This window comes from Anser brachyrhynchus, assembly GCF_964034855.1.
Source record: "Anser brachyrhynchus genome assembly, chromosome: 3".
In the NCBI taxonomy this organism is placed as follows: domain Eukaryota; kingdom Metazoa; phylum Chordata; class Aves; order Anseriformes; family Anatidae; genus Anser; species Anser brachyrhynchus.
In genome coordinates, this window is record NC_137696.1 from 25,169,953 (window position 1) to 25,189,279 (window position 19,327).

General features: G+C 39.8%; 1 protein-coding gene across 28 annotated transcripts in view; it reads right to left on the reverse strand.

The window, feature by feature from the left end:
- Positions 1 to 19,327, reverse strand: part of ESRRG (estrogen related receptor gamma) — a 404,991-nt gene that overhangs the window by 128,235 nt on the left and 257,429 nt on the right. For 27 of the 28 annotated variants that reach the window (XM_080585075.1, XM_080585053.1, XM_080585064.1 and 24 more), the window contains one exon: positions 2,290 to 2,705. In XM_080585075.1, coding sequence (XP_080441201.1) covers positions 2,290 to 2,705 — 416 coding nt within the window. Of the gene's footprint in view, positions 1 to 2,289; positions 2,706 to 7,536; positions 17,667 to 19,327 lie in introns of those variants that run through there. The other variant, XM_080585068.1, reaches the window with a different exon arrangement.

A 19,327-nucleotide genomic window follows, 5' to 3' on the forward strand; every position in this document is an offset into this window, starting at 1 on the left:
TGCAGAAAACACTACAGCAGTACATTTTGTACCCTTTTTGAAATTTACTAGTGCTTTGACATAAACAAACTGTTTTTTGTAACAATTTAAGTATGGTTGTGATTTAGCTAGGAACAAAACCTAAGCACCATCTGTATGCGCCACAAGGTGTGCTCAAGAGGTATCCATGAAAACCTTCAAAAATAATCACTTTTTTGGCAGCATTTATGAGAATCCACGAGGAACTCATACAGAAAAAAGAACAACGTGCACTGACTGGCTCCACTGTTCTTCTATTTTTGACAGACCATAACTCCTTTGAGAAACCTGCCAGAGAAGGGAAAGAGCATCTCTGGTCACAGGCTTGCCAAGCTGTTCGAGAGGACTTTAAAGTTGCTGGGGGAAGAGAATCTCAATTCACCCCACTCCTCCCAGTTTGATGCCAGTGTCAGCGATAGATGCCCAGAGCCTGGAGAAAGGTCACAAGTCAGCCGGAGAGCACCTGAAGATCAGCACAAAGGAATTCCAGCCACTCCAGCCAGTAAGGCAGCTTCATCAGGGGTCCAACTTTAAATGCCTCTACGCAAATGTATGAAGCATGGGGAATAAACAAGAGGAGTTAAGAGACATATGCATACCTGCAAGGTTGTGACCTTATTGGCATTACAGAGATGTGGTGGGATGGCTCCCATGACTGGAGTGTTGGAATGGAAGGATACAGGCTGTTCAGGAAGGACAGGCAGGGGGTGTTGCCCTCTATGTCAGTGTGCATGAAGCCCTGCCTAGGGATGGATGAGGAGCTGACAGAGAGCTTATGGGTCAGAACTAAAGGGAGGGCAGGGACAAGGGACAATATAGTTGGAGTCTGTTACAGGCCACCTGACCAGAAAGAACGAGCGGATGAGATCCTCTACAGACAGATATAACCAGCCTCACATTCACAAGCCTTGGCCCTCATGGGGGCCTTCAACCACCCCAATATCTGTAGAGGGACAAAGCAGTAGGGTACAGACAACCCAGGAGGTTCCAGGAGTGCACTGAAGACAACTTCCTTCTTCAAGTGACAGAGAAGCCAAGGAGGAGAGGTGCTATGCTAGACCTCATTCTCACCAACAAGGAGGGGCTAGTGGGGAATATGAAGCTCAAGGGCAGCCTTGGCTGCAGTGACCATGAAATGGTGAAGTTTAGGATCTTGAGGACAGCAGGGAGGGTTCTCAGTAAGTTCACTACCCTGGACTTGAGAGCAGACTTTGGCTTCTTCAAGGATCTCCTTGGTAGAGTACCAACGGACAAACCCCTAAGTGGAAGAGGGGCCCAAGAGAGATGGTTAATATTCAAGGATCACCTCCTCCGAGCTGCGGAGTGATGCGGAGTGATGCACAAAGAGGAAGTCAGACAAAAATGCCAAGAGGTTTGCATGGTTGAACAAGCTGCTCCTGTGCAAACTCAAACACAAAAAGGAAGCCTAAAGTGTGGAAGAAAGGACAGGTAGCCTGGGAGGAATACAGAGAAATTGTCTGAGCAACCTGGGATCAGGTTAGGAAAGCTAACGCCCTTTTAGAATTAAATTTGGCCAGGGACATCAAGGGCAACAAGAAATACTTCTAGAAGCACGTCAGTGATAAAAGGAAGACTAGGGAAACTGCGGGCCCTCTCCAGAGGGAAACATGAGACCTGGTTACCCGGGATATGGAGAAGGCTGAGGGACTCAATTCTTTTCGCCTCAGTCTTTGCCGGCAAGAGCTCTAACCGCACAGTCCAAACCGCAGAAGGCAATGCCAGGGACTAGGAGAATCAAGAACCACCCACTGTAGGAGAGGATTAGGTTTGAGACCATCTAAGGCACTTGAAGGTGCACAAGTTCATGGACATGATGGGATGAATCTGTGGGTCCTGAGGGAACTGGCAGATATAAGGAATAAATTCTCTACTCAGAGGGTGCTGAGGCACTGGAACGTGTTGTACAGAGAAGCTGTGGATGCCCCATCCCTGGAACTGTTCAAGGCCAGGTTGGATGGGGCTTTGGGCTGCCTGGTCTATGGGGAGGTGTCCCTGCCCAAGGCAGGGGTGTTGGAATTAGCTACTCTTTAAGGTTCCTTCCAACCCAAATCATTCTATGATAATCAAAATAAATGTAACAGACAGAACTCACACTGAACCCTAAAGTGGCTTTTTCATGAGTAGCATCTGTACAACCAAATACTATGAAGAATGAAAAGGTACAATTTGAAGTTTTAACAGCATTTAGTCAAGGACTGTACTATTTCACTTTGAACAAAAGAAAGAAAAGAAGTTTAAGGAATTACCAACCTTGAATTGTCCTCTTGAAGAAAGCCTTGCAGGCCTCACAGGAAGCCACTCCATAGTGGTACCCTGATGCAATGTCACCACACACCAAACACAGTCTTTTGGGCATCGAGTTCAGCATATATTCACACTTGGTCTGTGAATCTTCAGCAATGGTACTGGAGCAGTCATCATACCGTTTCCTGACTGGCCCGTTGCCCCCAAGCCCTGTGGCCGAAGGGTAGAGGGGAGGTGAGTCTAGCCCGTTCTGATGTCCATTCATGGTGGAACTGTAGCTCCCGCTGGCGTCTGAGGAGCCACCGGGGCTGTGGTGGTTGATGCTGTCCGTCAGAGAGGCAGGACTCGACGGCTCCGTCTTGATGTACGACGAACAGTTAGAATCAATGTGTCGATCTTTGCTTGACATTCTGCAGAGAAGCCTGTAGTGGAGAGAGAGAGAAAGAAGAATCTGTGTATTAAAGACAGTGCTCGTTCCGGCTGCTCTGGAAGGGTTAGGGACTGCACATCATTCATTCATTAGTCAATACCTCTTGTTCTACATGAAGGTAATCAGCATAAGGGCATGACAGAGCTTTGTCAAAGCTCCAGACAGGCAGTAAACAAAAACTTTAGAGAGACCAAATCCGCCTGTTGTCCCCTCCACCTGCCCTCTAGTCTATGTGTCAACTTCAAATCAGATCTAAATTCTGAACTTGTCATCCATGAGTCACAAACTTCAAATATACTATTAGATTATCAGACTATTACATTTCTTCCTTTTTCCATTAGTGCCTTCACCCCCCCCCCCCCAAATTCTATCATTATCAGGAACAAGTATTTCCAAGTTTGATCACATAAATGTTCTTGGCTGTATTTAATATTTGTCAACACACTTCAATAAAACACGTATCCATCATCTATTCAACTGATATTGAAGAGCAAGTCTTCCACAAGCTTTTTTGGTCTTTATTAATATTGCTTTATTATATACATAGCTATTTAGTAACCGAGCAGCATATCAACTGGGGACTCTAACAAATAATTAAGGCTGGACTCCATTTTCACAAAATCTAAGTGAAATGATTCATCAGCTCTGGCTGCAATTACTTTCTAGCCATTATCCTCAGACTAACCAGTAATAACTATGCCAGTATCCCATATATCTGCAGCTCTATAGGATCTGACATTTCACGTGTTCCATTCTTGGATTTAAAAAAAAGTATTGGAAGGAATTTTAGATATAACTTTTGTCTTTCAGAAGGTGAGATTCTGTCTTACTTCTCAGTTCTCACCTTTTCAGAATTAAGTATCTGAAACAAAATAATAAAACATTTGATCTAGTACTTTCCAGAGGAGGGAAAAAATCTTCCTTTTTTCTATTCTGTCCCCAAGTTCAATATTACTTATAAATACATTTTAGTACAAATAAAGAACAAAAATAGTAATCAGAAAGCTCTGAATACAATGCTATCTTCGTTTTCTACTGCTGTGATTATGAGACCACAGTTCCAAATGGCCTACCTAGCATTTTCCTGACAGTACCCTCTGAAACTGGCAAAGTATAAATGACAGTTATGAGCATCTCTCTAGAGATATTTTCGGAAGAAATGCAACTCCATAAGGCCACCACCTGGAGCTATAGATGAATGTTTTCAAAGCAAGAACATGAGTCAAGACAATCTGACTGAAAGTAACTTTCTCAAGTCAGTTTTAAGATCTTGTCACTTATTCACCTTTTAACATGTTAAATAATATATATACACACACACACACACGTTTATATAAAAGTATCTATCTATCAATCTAAAAATTTCTACTTCAAGCTCTGGAACCAAATTCACCAATGGAAAACAGTCGTAAGTACAGAGAGTTGGCTTCTTTTCCAATGAGAGCAACCAAGATCAAAGCCTGACCTTTCATTTCAAGTATCTGCTTAGGATAAGATTTACCCTAAAATCAGTGCCCCTTGGTCTAATTAGGGTCTTCCAATTGTTGCAAATTTTACTGTCAAATACTGTTGAAAATAATTACGTGTAACTTTGGGAAACGGCCAGATTGGTGTACAGAAATCCTACCCTCCAAACTTAAAATCAGTACTTATTTGAGAAGGTGGAAGGAGCATGCTATCTGGTGTCAGCAAATAAACCAAGGAAATGGGAAGGTTAAAGCTGTGAAAATATCTTATTACACTGGACCACCTGCTTGTGTTGTCCTTTCCTCAAGAACTGGAGGGGGGGAAATCCCCTTGCCAGCCTGCAGTAGCATGTGCCTTTTCTTCTGCATCTGCTGCCTTGTAGCCGTCACTGTTAATGAGTGCTGTAATTAATAGATAGCTCTCTCTTGTCTCTCTACTTGCACTCTGGACTAAGCACTTTTCTCAAGTCAACATTTGAAAGAAAGCGGGTCGGCACTGACTTACAGCAGCTCTGCGAATTCCTTTTAATTTAGAGCACTTACACCACCACTCCACTTATTACCTTATAATTACTGGACCGCTCTCACATACATTATGATCTTAGACTAGAGTTAGAAGTTATTAGGGTACTAAAACATGGTGTCGCACTGTCTCTCTCCTCTTTTTTTGACACTGAATTTTATACAGCCATGATTAAAAGTATCAATCAACTTTCACATTCCACCTACTTATTTTTTATATTATTTTTCTACACACTAACACTGAGATCCTTTTACTGAATAAACAGATACCTGGTCTTCTTTTTGTCTCCATTCTTTTTAGACTCCACAGATTAAGTCTCAAAGTAAAGCAATAGGTGTCTATTACCTATCAGCTATCGTACCCAGCTTGATGGCACATTCTTGTCTCTCTAAACCTCCCACTGCTGACTTTTTTCTCACTCGTGCAATAATGAGCTCTAATGTCACCCTTCCCTTCTCAGAAAAATCATTTACAATTAATTAGTTGTCGAAATGCATGTTGTTTTAGCCAGTGCTATAGCGTCTATCTCCCACTCCAAGCGGTCAGAACCAAAACACAATTGCAGTTTTGCACGCATGAAAATCCGATCAGCAGCATTGCTTAGGCTGAAGCCAGTTTGCTGATGCTTCCGAAGCTGCAGTTTCTAGTGCTAACCGAAATACAGCTGCTTTTGGCCACAGCTTAAACAGCACAAACCGGATTGGTACATACTTGCAAAGCACAAATTCAGTTAAAACATTAACCATTCCATGGAAAAAAGGAAACAACGGCCCCTGGTTCTGAGAACAGAAACTTTTCAACCCCCCCCTCCTCCCCCCGGCAAAGAAGGGGAACCGGGATGAGGGCTGTGTACAAGCTGTGGGTGGGCACCAGGCACCTACCGCTACCGTTCCTTTGCCGCTGTGCTGCATCTGAAGGAAGGAATTCAAGAGCCATCTTACACGGATGGCAGGTGGGACCACCAGCAAATTATCATGCTGAACATTTGGAATAATGCCTAAGCTAGATCTCTGTAAAATCCCTCCCTCAGTTCCCTACTAATTACTACTTAGCTCGTTCCACTGAAGAATTCCTAGACACCATTGCATTATAGTCTAAAACTACACTTGGAGCTTAATTCTCTCTTCCTCTCTGTGTCTGAAATTCTACAGCTCTATTATTCAAGCCTGAAATATTCACAACTATCTATAAATTCAATTGTCAGCCGGTGGGTTTTATTCTAGACCTCACTTCAATCTAAAATTAGAGGCACTAAAATTCACATTAACTCTAAGAGGAATGTAGTGAATAAGACTTTATTTCAAAAGAACACCTTTTTGTCAGAAAGAGCTATTTTCAAAATGATGGCTTTATCTGCATTCAAAGAGAATAAGCCCAATTCCACATTGTGCTGTTAATGCAAAATTTTTAGGTCACATTGGATTAATAAAAATCTAAATTTAGTTAAGGTTTATGAATAGAAATAACATGTGTCATATAAAAACGTACAGTATTTATTTTAAAGCCTTGGTGGGGTTGTTTTTTTTCCTTTACTATATTTTAAGTCAAATAAAAGGCACCACCATTTGTGGTGGGTTACTCTCCGGTAAATTTGCTAACAACTTGGAGCTCTCGGGTAACCTTTCCTTTCAGTAACTACAGGGAAAGTAGCTAACTGGCTCTAGAAGCATTTCCATGCCCAAACACAGAAGAAACTACACAGGGTGCTGCAAGTTGCTAGTAATAGGTAATATATAGCACAACCCTTCATATCTGTAGTAAATTTGCCTCACAACTTCTTACGACTATGACCCCAAACCAGTCACTGCTGGCAGAAAGGTACAATGACAGAGCGCTTCAAAATACAACTCCTGCTTTAAAATGGTCTTAAACAATACGGAATAAATTGTATGCTATGTGCTTACGAAAGGTTGAATATATTAAGAATTTATTAATGCAATCACATTTGTATTTCCATCTACCTGCCACACTGCTAATGATATTGACAGCGCTGACACTGGCTAAATCAGTATCAATATACAAATAGAGTGCAAAAATTAACCACATCTGATTACAGCATATGGCCTTAAAAAAGAAAGCCTTCCTATTCAAGCCGTGAGAAGGTTTTTACATTCAATTCATGCATACAATTGGTTCAGAAAATTATTTTTCTCTCACCTCCCTTGTTATTAATACCTAAAGGAGGTCAAAAAAACAAGCCAATACTTCATAATCTGTGAGCACATTTCATGTTTGCTTTTCAACGATGAAAAGCTCTGCTTACAGCACCATTCGCTATTTCAGAGCTGCGCTGGTGGCTTCAGTGAGAGTAGTAATTAGTCAGAATAATTAGAGTGAACACCTTTATTACAGACCAACACAAAAGCCCCCTTTTACCTGCACACAAAGTTTTCAATTCTTTTCCTGAAAAGAGAATTGCTCTATTTCCATAAGTGCCAGAATAGGTTGTTATCAGTTGACGTTTTTAGTGACAGCTTCTTGGTGGGAGCATCAGCAAGGCAGGTGTTATTATGCACACATAGCTACTTTGTACATTAACAGTGCCATCCATCTGATTTTCCTCCAACACATTCCTACCTCACATGCGTGTAGACCAAAAACATCTTAACTTGTTATCCTCATCCTTTAACTATGAGAACCAATGCATAAAAGAAAGTCTTGGGCTAGATTACATGGGAAGCCTACAGCAGAATCGGGAATGGAACCCAGCTCTTTGCTTTGACCATGAAGACTACATTTCCTCTCAAATGCAGCGTTTATTTTCGTATCATTTCACAGGTCTGCACCAAAAATCAATAGAGAGCAGTGAGACATGTTCCAGTGATTCCCCATACCTGTGTCTCTGAATGTAAGAAGAAAGGATATTAGCGTGGAAAGAAACGAAAGCATCGTTTCTTGCACTGATGCCCACGACACCTCAAGACTTTCACCATGTCCTGTTGAAGAGCTGAGTAACAATCTCAGCTGAGCTGCTTTACATTGAGCATTTTTTTCTGCTTCAGCTAATTGCACTCTAGTAAAGTGGCAAAATGTGAATCACTTAGTAGGAAAATGGGCACCAGCTGCTATTGTCAGAGAATGGAGATGCAGAAGAAAAGGAAAGTGACTGAATGAAGTGTCATGTCAGAAATCAACGGTGCAACGTGTGATTTGAGAAAACATGACTACTTTACAGAGACAGGGTGTCATTATGGCATCACAGTAATACGATGCTTTGACAACTGCTGGGTCTAACATATCATCATTGCATTAAGGTGCACTGGCTTAGTTGGGGGAAGGAAAAGAAAGGATTTCTTCTTTTAATAAGAAATATTGCAAGGTCTGCTTGGTTAACCTAGTGGATGAGATCATTAATTGCAAAATACTGCTAATCTTGTTCTGTGCATGCACAAACAAAACTGTCATTACGTATTAGGTCTTTGTTAATAAACACATATGTATAACCATGTAGCATTCTGTGCAAAACAGAACAACTGTAGTTTTCTACATATTTATTTTTTTAATGTTGAACCTTTCATTATTTTCTGTAATTTCTTCTTTTGCTCATGTTTTCTTGAAACCTCTACCACTTCACGTTGGCAAGGGAAAGCAAAGCAAGCCTATGACTTTTTCCAGAGCAGCTGTCATAGCCACTAGCAGCCGGAACAGAAGAAGCAATGCTTGAAGCCATCATGTTGCTACCAGCAGTGGCCTGAGTTAGCTGATGACTGGTGACAGAGGATCCGGCTTCCCCAACAGTTATATTGGTCTGCAGGCAACCCACTAAGCTCTGCTAAAGCACTTCCTACACACAAGGCAGCGGAAGGCTACACTGCTGCACGTTCATTTGTAGTGTAACAAATCAAGCCATTATCCGAGTCCTCACATTTGTACCTAATCCGAGAGGCTGCACTTAGTTTGTTTCCTATGCCATTTTTCAAAAATCAAGATTTTCAAGTGACTGACTTTCAACACCTGCAGACCCTCTGAAATGAGGAGGAAATATTTTAAAACATTCCTCCACCCTGTATAAATATTCATTATTCCTTCCCTTTCTATTTCAAGTTGATTCCCTCTGCTTCCTGGTTGATAAACTTTGTTAACAAGAAGGAAATGATCCTGAGATACCCCAATGTGTTGCAAATTATCACTGTTGACAGCTTCTACATTTAAGGATTACATCTGATGCAACAATGCATACTAGTGTCATTTATCTTTAGCTCATTTCCTTGGACCTATTTCAACTGAGGGTGAGCATCTCTTGTTTATAGCTCTAAATACTGTAAGTGAGCAACTGGCAAATCAATAAAACTGTTAAATGCATAATAATACTGCGTAATTACTTACATGATGTTTTGCATAATTAACTGTCTGAGGTGTTCCTTGATATACTGGATACTCAGAGTATGGAATAACCTATAAGCCTATAAAACACATACTGTTTATATGAACAGAAATTATGTTTAAAACTCTCATTCTAATAATCCAAATCAGACCTTGGCACTCCATGACAGAAAGCCTTCCCTCCCTGCCAAGTCTAAATCAATTCTTATGGCATTACTTCATAACTAACGTGATATTTCACTGATGATGACTATTACCCTGATTACTTGGAAGTAATGTAGTAATAGCAAAAATACACTTAGATTAAACAAACTACTGCTATTTAATCAATATTATTGAGACAAACTAAGTGTTTTAATAAGTCTGTATAGATGCACTAATGCTGGTTTAATTAAATGTATCCTTGGACATGCACAAGCTCTGCAGTACACAGATCCTATGGCTTGACAGACCGGAACATAACTCTTCTCAATTTAAAAGCTGAAGCACTTATAGCCAAGAGAATTTAAATCTCTTCATACTACGGGCAGATTGTTCTTTTCATCAGGTACTTTTGGGGGGAACAAAAAGTAAACAGGGAGGAATTATTAAGGAACGACCTTCACCTTTGAGCCAAAACACCAGACACGGTGTGGTGCAAGCCCTCAGTAATAAACTTGTCCAGTGCATCCAATATACGGCACCGCAGCACTTCTAAACAACAACAGCAACAAAAACTACAGCTAAAAAGCAAAACACAGAGCTGATGTGAAATTCACAAATTTGACTTTGACGTTTGCACGTGTAAGCAACAAATATCCTATTAGCTGTATTACGCACTACTACTAACAGACCACCATTGCAGAAAGTTTCCTGAAGAAAAGACCTGAAGACCTACCTAATTCTACAGATATCATGTTTCAAAGTAGACATAGTTTCTTTATATGCTTTGATGAATCAGTTTTCAAACACATACACACAAAAAAACTTGAAAAAAATGCAAATATTCAATAGAAGGCCACACAAGTAGACAGCACTTTAAATGAAAATCATTCTGGAATGCCTGAAAGTTCTATGTAAAAGGAATGTATGATCTTGTATATTGTGCATGTATATATATATATAAACATATATCATTATTATGATTGTGGTATTTTGTATATATATTACGGCTCTATATATACAACTTAAACCTCAGTTAATACTTCATATTCCTACTTGATTTTAGGTTTCTCTTTTCTCCTGTTTCTAATTTTTTTTTTTTTTTTTTTTTTTTTTTTACAGTTTGAACAGGGCTGTTGTCCGCAGTTACAACTGTATCATTAGAATACACGATTTCAGACTTACCTTCTTTTGTTTACTGGCTTCTAGCCTAATGCTCCATATTTTTGTTGCTACGAGTCAGCTCTTCAGAGTCTGGAGAGCTGTACAAACTCCACTAGCATGCCCAGTTTTAACAGAAAGGCTGTGATGTGACTATGAGAATGACAGCCAAGCCTCATCATATGAAAATTAGTATATTGATCAGGAAGAGTAAGATTATATTACTCTTTATTTTCAAACTACAGACTAACACTTTTAATTCACATCACATCTTGGAAGAGAGCAAAAACTCTGGTTAAGAAGCCAGGTGTTTTTCAGTGATGGAGCATCATTTTATTGAGGATACACTCCCGTGGTATCAGGTGGAGTCCACCTGATGTCTCCAGCCCCCAGAGGACATGGAGAAGTGTCACGGAGTCATCTGATTATTAATTGTGGGGATTCGTTTTTTATTAAGAGAAGTCAGCTGAAGTAGCAAAAGAAAATCAAATGCTACATTCAGCTACTTCAAGGGAGAAAAATAAGAAACTACAAAAAAAAGCAAAGATTTATTCAAGAACATAACAGGCTTTCTAAAGAGGGATTATTTTGAAATGATTACAACATCAAAAGCAGTTACTTGGACCACTCAGAAAGCCAGTACTACAGATCAGAGACACATAGCTGTCATTCATCACTTCCCAAAAGGAAAAAAGACGACAAAACTGCCTTCAGTCTCAGGAGAGTCAAAGTTTGTATCATTAGATTTTTCACAATTTCTATCAGCAATTTCCTCCCATCTCTGAAAGACAGCGCGTAGGTGTGCGCACCACGCACCTGTCTCCCTACCAGTTCCCTCAGTGATCTTCCATGGATTTGTAACAGAAGAATTACGATTCGCTAGCCCAGCTCTGTTAAATTGGAGAAGAGATTAGCAAGAACATACCAGAAATAGTATCAAGGAGCCTTAGAAGCCTGAGGACTAAAAGTTCGGAAGCCCGCGATCCTTCTCCACCCCCAGCCCCTCTGCGGCCCAGCCACACGCCACCAGCCTCAAATCCCTCACACGCAGGCGACCAAAAAGCTACTTGGTGAGGTGGAAAATGACGTTTTCCTGCAATCAGTGTTTAAGTGAATGTTTGTCCCAGTGTGTTACACCATGCTGTCAGCTAGCAGCAGGGAGTCGTTGAGTTGTTACTACATTTGATTTGACTGCCAGTAGGAAGCTTTATTTCTACCAACTGTTAGTTGCCAGCTCTAAGGATCTTCTCTTGCTTTGAGAGATTTTTTATTTTTTTAATACAGTCTATTATTTCTCTCTTTCACTCTGAAGATTTAGTGTACAGCAGGAGAATCTCCCCATCACCATGCATCACAGCAGTCTCTTCCCTCATACTTGCTGCCTTGAACACAAAAAAGTAATTGTATTAAGGCAACTAGAACCTGGGCCTGACTCACACCAGTAAAGTGATTTTTACGTGTGGACATCTGAAAGAGAGGTACAAAGCTAGATATTTGCGTAAGCAAACTGAAGCAGGGCAATTTTATCCTAAACCCACGTTTTCCAGAAAAGATCAGAGCCTGGAGGACCAGGTGTGGCGAGAGAACCGAGGTGGACCTTCCTCCCGAGGAGAGCACGCGCTCTCCAGATCTCTGCACGCTCCCCGACAGAGCGTTTAGAAGCTTTTTGGTTTGCTTGTTTATTACTCACGTATATCCTGAAAGGTTTCTCCTCTGTCAGACAAGATCCTATAACTTTAAGAGTTGTTTACAATGCTCCCTCTTCCTACACAATAATGATGATTTTGATAATTAGGATCTAATTATAATGGATCTGACAACAACTTCCAACAACGAAAAGCATCTTTAGAAAAATGAAAGCATATGCGTGAATAGTGTAGGGAGGTGGGGGGGGAATACGTTCCTATGAGACAGGCTGAGAACTCAGGCTGAATGGAAAAGTAATTAACACTAAAGAGCTAAAACTGTAATTAAAGAAAATTTCATTAAAGGGAGGCAGGTGATTCCACTTTCCTAAATATGACAAGGTGCTGTATAAAAATAAAATAGCAGCCTGTTTCAGTGAGTGGAGCAGGAAAGCCATGTCTTTAACCAGATCAAATTCTCGAAATTGGCTGTCAAGACAGGATTGTTGTGATTTATACCCGTCTATCAAGCGCATGAAAGAGAGAGACAGGAGAGGAAAAGAGGCAAGCTGCTGTCGCTTCCATTCGCAAAGCACCTTTAATTTCCACAGCACCATCTGTTACCAAATCTAATTCACATTCCCTCCTAATCTGGTTTAGTTCCGTAATACTAATTCTTCCACTACTCTTACGGACATCGCTCTCAATAAAAAGCTTTGGTTCTGGGTTGGTAAAAAAAAATTGAATATTATACAGTTAAGGTTCTGGTGACTTAAGTGAAGCATGCTGTCCATTAAAATGCACTCCTGGTAAAAGGATTTGTTTCCAGTCTGTGCAGAGATACAGAATTGCTCCTGTTTGAGAAAAGTCACGGGGGGATGGGAGACAAGAAGAAGTGGAAAAAAAGGGAAAAAAAACACAGCTGATGACAGGAAAGTAGGCTGTGGACATGAAAGCACAGGTTGTCATAAAATACAATTGTTGTCAAGTTTAGTCACTTTCAGTACTGGGTATAAAATCACTTTGTCACGGTCTCATATCGAAAGCTTGAAACTGTATTTTTGCTAAGGAAACTAGGAGTGAAATGTTTAGATTCTGCAGGGTGAAAATACTTCAAATTATGAGATGCAAATGTCTGTAAGACACCACAAAGTTAGGGAGAAAAATTCAAAGCGCTTTAAAACAATCTCAGGAAAGCCAATATTTCACCAAGGGCCACAGCATTACTTTACTCGTAGCTGTGTTATGACAACAAAGATCCCCCAAAGATTTTGTAGGACCTTGCTTGGGAAGAGAGTAGAGAAGCAGGCCCTTGCCGTGGCAAAGGCACATGGGGGTCTGCTGGCACTAGCGGTGACTGAGCTTGCTTCTCAGTTAATGCCGAGTGCTCTGAACAGGTCCTTTTGAAAACACCATAAAAAGAAAAAAGGGGACTAGACAAATACTGCTACTATTAATATTGTGCTAGCACTTGATATTGATACCCAACTTTTTTCATTTTAACACAGACCTTAAACTGCATTTCCAGGGACTCCAGTGTACCATTATCTCCCTCTTACACAGGGATAAAATGAGATACAGAAAAGGAAAGAGCAGCTGAGTGCTGCTCCGCAGGCCAACAACGTGGCATGGAACAGAATAAAGCTTCTGGGGAATCCCAATCCAATCCATTTTGCATTATTGCTCCATTTTATTTTTCCCCCCCATGGCTTTGATGGAAACACACCTTGGAAGTCTGAACTTTTACTTCTAATAAAGGAATTTGTCTTGAACTTCCGGAAATGAGACCTTTGTTATTTTTAAGTAGATAAGGGAAACTTACTTTAAGGCTCAATATGCCTAAACTAAATGTCTTCTTACACCTACATTAAAATGTTTATTTTTCTGTTAAAGTAACCCTGATTTGTGTGTAGTCTTCCCAAAAATAAAGCCTATGGCAAGAACATCTTTAGCCAGCACAGAGTAATGTGTGAGCAGTGTGTAGCTGTAAATAGCCCAAGGTTTGTACGCTTTTTTATTATTTTTAAGGATTTGAAATAGAAGAGGCAGACAAAAAAAGGAACAAAAATATTTTGATAGAATAAGAATATTCCACAATGTGCAAAAAGAAGTACTATCACATTAGATGGAGTAACATGCAAAAAATGTCTTGGCAAAAGAAAGGATTATAAATTTGTAACTGCTGTCAAACATCCATGAACAGAGATGTCAGTTACAAAGCTGACCATGAATTCTGAGCAATCTCCTCCTGCAGCATTACTGTTTGATTCACAAATTGCTTAAGTCATCTGGGTAATTTTATAAATGGTGTTGGGTTTGTTATTTTAATGGGAAAAGTAGGTAACAAACAAAATCAAATTTGTTCCAAGTACAGCACATCTGCCATTCACTGTGGGGTCAAAAGCTCGGGTACAGGGGAATAAAGCTGGTGACTCTGAAGCTCTGAAAATTTATACTAGCTAATGGTGTTATTCCCCAGCCCAGACCATGAATTCAGAGGGTCTAAGGTCCTGATAACTCTGATACAAGAGATGCAGGTGGTATACCATAACCTCCTCCACCCAAGAAAAACCATACTGACATCGAAGGGCTCAGAGGGCATAGCAGCCTATATCCCTTTTATGTTAAAGCATTTGTGTGATATGAGCCCTACCTGTTGATGCACATTTCTGTCTCTACGCTATTTTCTATGTCCCTTAACATCTGCCAATGAAAACTTCAATAAAAATGAATCTCTTTCTTTCAACTGTTTCTTTGTTGATCTGTCTTGATTCTGGAGGCACTGGACATCAAAAATAGGTAAAACAAATACTTGGGTATGCTACTGTTGACCAGTCATCGTATGCAGAGATAAATCAGAGACTTTGTAGAAGAAAAATCTATGCAGCTTAAAGTCCCTTCTAGTCTGTATTGGACTGTAATGTGTGATTACAGATTTTTACAAATAAATAAATAAACCTTTGGCTTTTCACACTTCCGTGTTCTTCACATATTACTATGTGTAATTCAAACCCATCTATGCCACTGGGTTTACATGTCAGAGATTTGCCTCTGGATACAAGCAGCAAAGGTCAAGAAGGAACTAGCAGTAACGGCTTTCGCTTTCAAAATGTTTGCATGACTCCAGCAAGTTTTCAGGATGAGCTTTTCACAAGTCCTGATATAGTTTCTACTCTTATATCTTTCGCCTTCTGTTTTGGTGGGAGTTGCAGGAAAAAAAAGGAGAAAATTCAGCATGGTCAGGAAAAATCATCTAAAGTAACAAAGGTGTACCAGCCTAATTACTGCATTAAGAACAACTGTGTTGCTACTTGCAATTGTAAAGCAATCATATCAATAACCTGCAATTAGTACATGCTGAACCTGTGGTCATCTCTTGGGTAAGAATTCACCAAGAGATTTGTCCAAGAAAAGCTTTACTTGAACAGGCCAGCATTAATTACTTCATATGAGACAATGCTTCTTTTTTTTTCTCCAACAAATTAGCTTTCATTACTTCAACAATGTAAACTCTGGATTAAACATGTATTCTTTGTAAATCTAAAACTTCTGCTTAAGCCTACCGTGTTTGGGTAAGCAATGCAAGGAAGACTGGCCTGAAGAAAGCACTGCACTCCACCACTAAACTAACGCACACGTTTGATCCTGAGAAGCCTTGGGCCTCGCTCATTTCAGTGCAAGTTCAGGCTGCCCAGCAAATTGAGTATCAGCCCCGCTCAGTTAATGCGAGTGCATTAAACAATAATTTTACCATGTTGGGCTTTATATTTTGTGTCATGATAGGACTAAGCTCTGGAATAAACAACCACCTGCACTTCCCTAAACACCTGCCTGAACATATACCAAAGCTGCTTCCCTCCTTTGCTGGTTCTGTGCAGGTGAGCGGGTCTGACAGCAGCCATCTTGTATTACCACGTCTTCACAGAATTAATAGCCTTGAGCTCTAAAAGGTAAGTTATGAGCAATCAAGATACCACCAGTACACTCAAAACTTTAACCCATAAAGGGAAGCTTAATAAACCAAGGGTGTTTGTGGAGATCAGCACATAGGAGGCCACGCTCATCTCCCCTGGATGGCCGAACCAAAGACTCGGATCTAAAATGGAACACCAGCTGAAACGCCTGCCACAGCACAACAAAAAAAGACAGGCAAATGATGATGTGCGATTGGCCGGCTGTACGTTATACCAGCACTGTTATCCTACAGGTTTTATTAAATACGAGAGCCTAAGATTGATGTTGTGGGTGATAAGGCCAAGAATGCTGGAGAAGTGGAAAAATATGGCAACAGTATGCAGTACATCACTACTAGGATAATTATTTATATAAAAAGTTGGCGTTCTTAGACTTCCAGCATGTAGGGATGAAATTTATATATTCAAAGAAGACATAATAACAACCTGCCAGGTTGTGGTGATAGATGTGTTTTTAATCCAAATGACCACAATCTCCAGTCTACCTGTCATAAAGGGACACACACAAAAAAAAAAAACAATTTTCCTTTCATAATTCCTTAAGTTGAAAGGGAAAAAACACAGAGGCATGATAAGTGTCTCATTCCAGTGGACAGACAGACAGGCAGTAGGAAAATGAGATGAATAAAAAGCACTGTTCCTTCACTAATGCTATTCGCACTTGTTACATGCTGCACCTCAGAGTTAGGTAAGGTATTCCTTCCTCAGACTTTTCAAGTATACCCTTGCATAGTCTAAGGTATATTCCACACAACAAGATGTTGCTATAAAGACTAAGAAGCACATTACACTACCTAGATTTGAGAGCTATCCTGTAACAAGCTTGGACAGAAGCGCTACTTCAGGTGCACAACATTGTTCTGAGGTACTTTCCCACACGTCTCTTATTCTTAATTTCTCCATTACTAGGAGGGAGATTTCAAGCTGTAATGTTTTAATTTCTAAAAGTTCATACAGAAAAGAAGCCTGGTAAAAACTGAATAAATGTATCAGTCCCTTCTGATGCAGAAGAAAAGGGAAAGAAATACACAGCCCATTCCTGTCCCCTCCACCCACCACACACACATACCCAACACCACACATTCGCCGCAAATCTTTGCCAGCTTGCATTCTTCCAGGGGTAAAAATGACAAAGAAATTTAACTAAGTTAATTTTAAGTGCTGAAGATGTAGGCAGACTGCTCAGTTATTTAATTTTAAAAGATCTTCATTTTCCCATCTGTGTTATGGCAATTTTATTACACATTCGGCAAATTTACAGTAACAAGATGTTCCCCTGACAAATTAATCACTTTCCAAGCATTTTATCATATAAATAAAATATCACCTCAAGAGAGAAAATCAGCTCAATCAGTTGATTTAACCCATCTTTCGGGGAACTCGTCTGAAACAGATTGAGCGCATTTTTTCTGAAGAGGGACTGCACACATCCTCCTGGACTCCCAGCTCATATGGTGAGGTTTTTCAAAAGAAAATGTTTAAGACTAGCTGATGGCATGCAAGATTCTCACTGGAAGAACTACAGTGCTGCAGTAACACACTCCTATCAGGAACAGAGCCTTTTCATTTAGGAGGTGGCACTGACTTTAACCAAGGAACTACACTGCCCCTTAGATCACTGATAGTGATTTCTGCAATATTTCTGTTTTGCAACAGTCATAATATAATTGCCAAACATTTTTTTAAAAAATAATAGGCTCTATTGTTTTAAGAATCTCATAATAAATAACAAAATTCCAACCATTTTTGCAGCTGATCAAACCCAAGTGGGGTTTTTGTTGTAGTCCTGTGTCGTCCCCCCCCCCCCCCCACCTTTTTTTTTTTTTTAATTCCCCAGCACTCTCCACTCACTGTGGAAAGTAAATTTTTGTTTTTATGAAAAACAAGAGACTGGCAACATTAGAGATGTTATACATGGACAGCAGAGAGGTGGCTTCAGTTCAAGTTTTCCCAAACTAATCCTTAAAGCAACTCACTGCCTTTCTGGAGAGAATCTGTCGCTGAAGCAATTTAACCTCCGTGCCATTTAACCTCTCTTCTTCTGCCCTGCTCCCTGCATTCTCCGTTCCATTAGGGGACTGCCAACAACAAGAATAAACACAAGCAAGAAGGACTAGCTCTGGTTATGTTACTAGACCCTAAAGTTGCTAGAGCCAAAAAATGTTCGCCAACTTTCTTACTCTTTACCTGGAGTTAATAGAAGAATTTCCTTTTTCCTTGCTCCTGTATCAATACAGACATTTATTCACATGCAGATATTTATTCACATGCTTTAAAAAAAAAAAAAACAAATCACCCTTTTACCAGAAGAGCCACCCCAACAAAAAACACAGATACATAAGTCTTGCAGCATGACTATACTCTCCTATGAGATATTTATGATATTCAGAGCAGCAAAGCTGTGGGTGCCAAAGAAAAGAGAATTCACACATCCAGGCAGTCTTTTAATCTCCTTTACCTCCCCCGGCAAAATACTAACTTGACCTCCCTCTAGCACGTGATATAATTTATAACAAAACAATTCCCTTACCTACAAGTAGGAAAACAGCATGCTTTATGAATCTTTACATAGCAACATAAATGCTAGTATTTGCTAATTAGGCCATATAATTAATTAAGCTGTAAATAGTCATATTAATACAAGACACTACTGGTAAAAGCTACAAGCTCTGCATAACCCTGAATGGCTTGAGTGTTATCATTGAAGAATTTTTAGATGAACAATTTATGTACAACCACAAAATTTCATACCCTACAGGCGTCTTTTACCTGCGAAAAACATTCCTAAGTACTTTGCAAAAAAAAAAAAAATGACTCTGAGATCATGAAACACAGAGAAGCATAATCTCCAGTAAGTTATTCTGACTGTAGGTCAGGGCAACTTCGCATCTTTAAATGGGTGATGAACATAAAAATAAATAAAAATATAACAACTCAATCTTATACTTTTATCTATTGGGAAAAAAAATAGTATTTCTTACGCAAGATGCGAATGAGTTGGAAAAGGTATATTATCTACTGATGCCTTCCCTGTAAGTATTTTGCTAGGGAATCTACTATCCGTATCAAGTGACTTGTGCACGCAGGTTTTGCAGGATCAGATCCCAAGAGTCGGTGTTTCATTTAAGGAGCAGATTCTTCAGCTATCACTAGAAAAAAGGGCAGTCCAAATGCAAAGTGTCTGTCATAGAATATTTTCTTTTTTCCTTGAAATGTTAAAAAAAATCCTGTTCCAATTAATATATTTATTTAAAAGACATGGAGCAGCTAGAAGGGTAAGTCAATGGAAGATACTCTATTCTCATCTATCACATATAGACCAACTTTTTGATCTACATATAATTAAAAGCAGTGCTTTTCTTGAGCATAGAAGTGTAAAGTTCAAACACTTAAGAACTACA